Genomic DNA, 7,179 nt, shown 5'->3' with positions numbered 1-7,179 from the left:
CCTTTAGATTTTGTAATTCAGACGGTTCAGGTGATGATTTTGATCTGCCTTGTGCTTTTATAGGGGACAAATGCAAACTTAAACAACAGACTAGGACGAGTTACAAGTTTTCGCTCCTAGTATAACACAACCGACATTTCTATTTACATTCATCTTCGCTGAGGAGGGGTGGTGACATTTGGAAGCTCCGACCATTGATCTCTACACGTACGTCTACTGGCTAATGCTCGGGGTGGTGCTCATGCTGTCCCAAGGAGCGTGCACGGTGTTCGGGGAGCGGGGGACGACGACGACGTCGTACGATTTCTTCTCCTTGGCGCTGAAATCTTGTATGCCCCTGAGACCGTCGAGCACCTCCCTGATCGGCGGCCGCATCTCGCTGTTCTGCTGGAGGCACCGGAACGCCAGCTCGGCCACCATCGTCATCGCCCTCGTCGTGGCCTCGTCGGAGCCATACCCAAGGTCGTCGTCCACCAGCCGGTCCAGCTCGGACCGCTGGATCCTGGCCACGGCCATGGAGGCGAGGTTGATCTCGTCGCGGTCCCGGGTGACGTCGACGGCGGGCTTGGACGAGATGAGCTCGGCGAGCACGACGCCGAAGCTGTAGACGTCGCTGCGGTCGGTGAGCTGGTAGCATTGGTGGTACTCGGGGTCGACGTAGCCCGGGGTGCCCTGCGGCGCGGTGGACACGTGCGTGGCGCCGTCGAGCGGGAAGAGGCGGGAGAGGCCGAAGTCGGCGACCTTGACGTGGAAGTCGGCGTCGAGGAGGATGTTGGCGGTCTTGACGTCACGGTGCACCACGGGCGGGTCGGTGGCGTGGAGGTAGGCCAGGGCCGCGGCGGCCTCGACGGCGACGTTGAGGCGGAGCGGCCACGGCAGCGCCCGCTCCGCAGCGCGGTGGCCCTGCAGGTGGTCGGCCACGGTGCCGTTGGGCACGTACTCGTACACCAGCAGCAGCTCCCGGCTGCGGCTGGAGGTGCAGCCGTAGAAGGTGACGAGGTTCGGGTGGCGCAGCCGCGACAGGATGGCCGCCTCGTTCACGAACTGCTCCACGTGCCGGGAGCCGTTGTTGTACAGCCGCTTCACCGCCACCACGCGCCCGTCCCGGAGTTGGCCTTTGTACACGGTGCCGAAGCCGCCGTCGCCGAGCTCTCGGGTGTCGCTGAAGCCGCCGGTGGCCTCCTCCAGCTCCTCGTAGGCGAAGTGGTGCGTCTGCAGGTTGTGGACGCCGCCGGAATCCAGGTCGCTGCCGCCTCTGGAGCGGGGCGTCCCGCCGGAGTTGCTGTACTTGAGGAGCCTGGACGACGAGGTCATCTTGTACTGCCTCCTCTTGCGGATGTACAGGAACGACACGACGAGGAGAAGCACGAACAGAACCAGAGCTGCTGCGGAGGATCCTGGAGTTGCAGTTAGAAATGGCGATTAGAACATGCAGATTGATGCTTGAATTTCGTGACAGAAAGGGGGGAAATGCTTGAATTTCGGTACTTACCTACTGCTATTATTGCCTTTTTGCTCGTTTTCTTTGGTCCTGCAAGATCAAGAATCAATGTCAAAATTCATTCTATGACAGAAGGAAAGCAAGGAAGAAGGAACCGACAAGTTCTCAGCTCTAACTCTAGTAAGAAACGGTTTAGATTTACGGAAATCTTACATGGCGATGGTTCGTTGGAATAGGGTGGCAGCTCGAACGATTTTGCTGGCAGTTTCAGTTGTTAGGGGGTAATAGTTTCTTCAGAGTGACATTGCCATTTTCTAAGAAATGACAGCTTTGCGATTTCATCCGAGTAATGTCATGCTGCTCTGAAGGAACTGTCATTCCACCACAACTAAAAATGTCATCAAAACGTTCGTAAATGCCAAACCCCTCCTAGCGAACGATAGCCAGATAAGGGGGGTCCTAGATTTAAACAATTATTGATGCTGTGAAACTATTTTTTGACCAAACATATGGAGTAGAGAACATGCTAAATGTGGAGCATTTCAGGAAATGGTCTACTAGTTCATAGTACTACCTGGTATGTGCCTATGTCATCATCCTACCTAATTCGTCCTGATTTCCTGTGTTCAAAGAGTCATGAATACTTGTAGATGAAGTGTCAAACTGTCAACGTCCAAGAAGAGAAATCTTCCATGACCAGTAAATAGACTAGTCAGGAATTAGGAGATCTCAAGGTTGCTTAGATCTAAAACCATGTTCCTGAATTTGGATGACCAATTTTTTTTTTTGGATGAATCAAACATCGTTGCCCAACTAGTTACTCCCCATCTGATCTAATACTGTACTGGATACCTGAAGGACACGACCGGTGCTCTGCTATCATGCCCGCAGCGCCCTCCGGAGGCCTGGCAGTCGCCGCACCACCCGGCCTTCCACCTCACCGAGAACCCCGCCCTGACGGTGTCCCCGAGGGTGGCTTTCCCGGCGGCCAGCGCATCCGCCATGGCCGAGTCGTACGGGACGACCAGGGTCGAGCTGCACATCACACCCAGGTCCGGCGCATCCTCCGGCGCCGACGTGCCGTTGTCCAGCCTGTAGTACGACCGCCCCCCGGCGACGCAGGCGAAGGCGTCGTGCACCAGGGGCAACGACGATCTGGCGCTGGTGCAGTTCACGTATGCTGTCAGGAACCGGTCCCGATCCGTGTACGCGAACGCGGCGGCGTCGATGGTGGTGCTGCGGTAGGCGTGCGGGCACGCCGACTCGTGGGCCAGGCTCTGGTCGATCACGGCGAGCACCTGGTTGCCATAGTCGATGCCCGTGACCTGGAATGGCCCGCCGGAGTTCATGCGGATCGTCAGCGTGCTGTTCACGCAGAAGAGGCGGTGGCCCGGGGAGGAGCAGTAGTCAGGCCGGGCCACGCCGTCGATGGCGAACGGGTAGTTGACATCGAACGCGAGTGGCCCGCACTGGTAGGGCGTCGGCGTGCAGTTGGTGTACCGGAAATAGGCGCCGGGGTCGGGCGGTGGCTGCGGCAGGGCTCGTGGCGCCGACGAGAGGAGACCAGGAGCCGCACGAAATGCAGGCAACGCATTTGGTCGAGTGCTTCCGAGCTAGACGCAACAAGACGAGCAGTTTGTGTGCACAAACGGAATGTATGTGCCAGCAGAGTTTGTAGTGCTCTGCTGCTTAAGATAGGCAACGGTCATGGCCCATGGTGACAGGTCAAGGGAGGACGGCCGAGCATAGTGACTGGTGTTCTGGAAACAAGGACGTGGCGTTGTCGGGGGTCAGCTGGACGGGGTATTTTACGGGCCCGGTTCGTCTTCCTCCCGCCCTGACGGCTCGACCAGAGGAAATTCATGGCGGGGCCGAGGTTGAAGTCAAACGTTTCGGGCGCATCTCGTGGAGGAAACGGGCTGGTTTCCTCGGCGTCACCCGTCGGAATCGAGTTTTTGTCCCGTGGCACGACCGCACGAGACAAGACTGGGTCTAGAAGGGAAAGAAACTGGTGACGGCCACCGCCCGCCAACGATGACCGGCGGTCAGCTCCGCCGCCGAAGGGGTTGTGTTCCACCGGATAGTACCGAAATGCAAACAAATTGCTCTGCTGCTGAAAGTACCCACGACTCGTGCAGGAGAAAAACACAGAGAGTTCTGAATCTTACCGCAGTCCATGCTGCGCACGCGGCCGTCGGAGCAGAGGCAGCCGAGGAACCCGCCGGGCTGGTCGTAGCTGCACCGGCCCCCGGACAGCTCGCACCTGAAGCACGGGCCGGCGCTGGGGTCCCAGCTGAGGCGGAACCCGCGGCGCAGCACGTCGCCGTACCCGCCGCTCCCGAGCCGCCCGCGGGACTCCGGGCTCGTCAGCCACTCGCCGGTCAGCACGGGCGCCACGTACACCCCCTTGCACGCCCGTGTCCAGTTCCCGTCCGGCGCGCCGAGCTGCGTGGCGAGGAACGACGACCCGCGCCCGAAGCCGCCGGTGCAGTTGATCGGGACGAGCTCAGGCGGCTGCAGAGGGGCGACGGTGACGTTTGTGGTGAAGTTGCAGTCGAGGAAGAAGGAGATGGTGCTGTTGCCGGTGGGCGTGAAGTTGAGCCACGCCTCGCGCGGGATGTTGACGTTGTGGCGGACCATGGGGCAGACGCCGTTGGAGACGTCGGCGTCGGCGAGCGTGATGGTGTGGTTGTCGTAGTCGATGCCGAGGACGGTGTAGTTGGTGCCCCCGGCGAGCTGGAGCGTGGCGGTGGCCCCGTCGTCGCCGCAGCGCACGGCCATGCCGGGGTAGCCGCAGAAGGATTGGGACACCCCGTCGACGACCCTGGACTCGTTGGAGAGGTAGAACGGGTAGTGGATGTTGAGCTTCCCGCACTCGAAGGACTTCTGGCACATGCTGGAGTTGTACAGGTTGCCTTCGCCGGCGCCGGCAGTGGGGTAGCCGCGGGAGACGGCGAGCCCGGCGGCCAGGAGCAGGACGCGGAGGAGGAGCAGCAGCGGCATGGCGATTGTTCGAGGAAGCTAGCAGGCTAGCAGCACGCTGGCACGGCACGCAGGTAGCGGTAGGTACACGCTCGATCGGCTGGATACATTTGTTCTGCTCTGTCGTTTGGATTGGTGGCGGCCGCTCGCGCGCGCGAGAGAGACTTTGACCTACGGGGATGGGCTAGTTCGCCGAAGGTTGGTGGAGGCCGGGAAATGGTGGGCGGGTGCGGACGTGGCGAGCCTTGATTGGATGCATGGGGCAGGTGGTGTTAAACACAGGGTTTTGGGAAACTGCACGACACCTATAACGGGGTGTGGCTATCTCATATATATAAGGAGTACACAAGGTGTACGATACAATATACAAGATCTACACATAGGCTACGTATAAATACAGTCTAACATCCTTCCTCAATCTTAACTATGCCCTGAGGTACAAAGTACGTTAAGATTGCACCTACAGCCTACAAACTGAGGTTGTGATAGAGGCTTCGTGAAGATGTCAGCAAGTTGATCTTTAGAAGAGATAAACTTGATAGAAAGTAGCTTCTGTGCAACACGTTCCCGCACAAAGTGATAGTCAACTTCAATGTGTTTTGTCCGAGCATGAAACACCGGATTAGATGATAGATACGTCGCACCAATGTTGTCACACCAAAGGACAGGCGGCTGGGGTTGAGGAACTCCCAACTCTCTCAACAAGGACTGTACCCATATGATCTCAGCTGTAGCATTGGCAACTGCCTTGTATTCAGCTTCAGTGCTACTCCTGGACACCGTAGCTTGTTTACGAGCAGCCCAGACGATCAAATTAGGACCAAAGAAGACAGCATGTCCCCCCGTGGATCGCCTGTCATCTGGATTACCAGCCCAGTCTGCGTCCGAAAAAGCTGAAAGTGCAAAAGACGGTTCTGGCTGAAGAAGTAAACCATATGCGACAGTGAAGCGAACATAACGAAGAATACGCTTCACCCCTGTCCAGTGAGTAGTCCGAGGAGCATGAAGAAACTGGCAAACACGATTAACTGCGTAGGAGATGTCAGGCCGAGTGATGGTCAGATACTGCAGACCACCAACAATACTGCGATACTCAGTGGAATCATCTGAAGTGAGAGGATCTCCATCAAATGCAGACAAACGATCAGTAGCAGACATAGGAGTCATGGCATGTTTACACTGTAGCATACCTGCCTTTCACAACAAATCCATGGAGTACTTATGTTTGAGAAGACGCTCAACGTGAGCTTGAAATTGGAGGAACACATCAAACACATCAGATTTACGCTTGATAAGGTAAAGCCAGGTAAATCAACTATAAGCATCAATAAAACTGACATAATAATTATGACCACTCGCAGAAGTTGGGGCATGCCCCCATACATGAGAAAAAATAAGCTCAAGTGAAGTTTTAATGACACGACTCGAATCCGAAAACGAAAGCTGATGACTCTTGCCTTGCTGACAGGCATCACAGACTATGGCAGCATCTTTATTGGACACAATGGGAAGACTATGACTATATAGAATACTACGAACTATGGGAGTGGCAGGATGACCAAGCCGTGCATGCCAATGAGTGGGCGAAACACGGACACCGCTGAACGCTCGAGGAGCAGATGGCAGATCAAGTGCATAAAGTCCATCACGCAGGCGACCTCTAAGCAGAACGTCCCTCATGGGCCGATCCTTGATAAAAAAATAAAAAGGATGAAACTCAGTGAAAACATTGTTGTCACGAGTAAGTTGAGGAACAGATAATAAGCTACGAGTAGTAGAAGGAACTCTAAGAACATTATGTAGATGAAGAGATTTTTGTGTGCGAGTTAAGAGAGAGGCCTGATCAACATGTGATATGTGCATACCTGCTCCATTGGCGGTGTGAATCTGATCATGTCCACGGTATGGTTCTTGCATGGAGAGTTTGCCCATCTCGCCTGTCAGATGATTCGTAGCGCCCGTGTCCATGTACCAAGTTGGGTCGATGGGATATGATGGAGTGTGGCCTGCTTGGCGAGCAGGCTCATGAGTGGCCAAGGCAGCCTGCTTCTCGTTGCCTTTGCCATTGTTGCCGATGCCGAGGAAGTCCTGCTTGAAGCGGCGATGACAGCGGGAAGCGATGTGACCTGGAAGGTTGCACAGCTGACAGGGGAGCTGAACGCCACATGAGGGGCAGCAGGCACACGGACGACCACCCCCGGTCGTAGGCAGGGTGGCGGCGGCGGGCGGCCGCTGAGTCTGTGGAGTCGATGGCACTGACTTGCCGCCGATTGGTGACTTGAAGGGCTTCCCTTTACCACGCGTGGCAGCATTGGCAGCAATAAAACTCGGGTTGGAACGGCGGGACTTGATGCGTTGTTCCGTGGCGAGGAGGCGGGCGTAGAGCTCACGAGGTTCAAGAGTGGTGTCACGACCATTGATATTTTCAGCAAGGTTATCATAGTCGTCATCCAGTCCGTTCATGACGAAGGTGGTGAAGTCCTCCTTACGAAGCGGCTGGCCAATGAAGGCCAAGGTATCGACGAGACGCGTCATCTTGCCAAAATAGTCGGCGATGCTGAGGTCAAGGAGCTTGGTCTCCCCCAGCTCCGTACGAATAGTGTGAGCGCGCGCATGCTGCTGAGATGCGAAGCTCGTGTGAAGAGCAGACCACGCCTCCTGAGACGTGGCAGCGAAGAGGACCAAGGAGGACACCCCCTCGGTGAGCGACGACTGGATCGCGGAGAGGATGGCCAGATCCTGAGCGACCCATGCAT

General features: G+C 56.5%; 1 protein-coding gene across 1 annotated transcript; it reads right to left on the bottom strand.

The window, feature by feature from the left end:
* LOC119349372 (LEAF RUST 10 DISEASE-RESISTANCE LOCUS RECEPTOR-LIKE PROTEIN KINASE-like 1.2) lies at positions 1-4,538 on the bottom strand. The gene is made up of 3 exons (XM_037617396.1): positions 3,610-4,538; positions 1,493-1,531; positions 1-1,397 (listed from the first exon to the last, which is right to left on the bottom strand). The coding sequence occupies exons 1-3, from the start codon at positions 4,442-4,444 to the stop codon at positions 214-216; spliced, it is 2,058 nt and encodes a 685-aa protein (XP_037473293.1). The 5' UTR covers positions 4,445-4,538; the 3' UTR covers positions 1-213.
* Positions 4,539-7,179: the final 2,641 nt, after the last annotated feature.

The sequence above is a fragment of the Triticum dicoccoides genome, chromosome 1B, assembly GCF_002162155.2.
Source record: "Triticum dicoccoides isolate Atlit2015 ecotype Zavitan chromosome 1B, WEW_v2.0, whole genome shotgun sequence".
Taxonomy (NCBI): Eukaryota; Viridiplantae; Streptophyta; class Magnoliopsida; order Poales; family Poaceae; genus Triticum; species Triticum dicoccoides.
The sequence above is the reverse complement of the archived record's forward strand: the minus strand, read 5'-3'. Positions and strand labels throughout refer to the sequence as shown.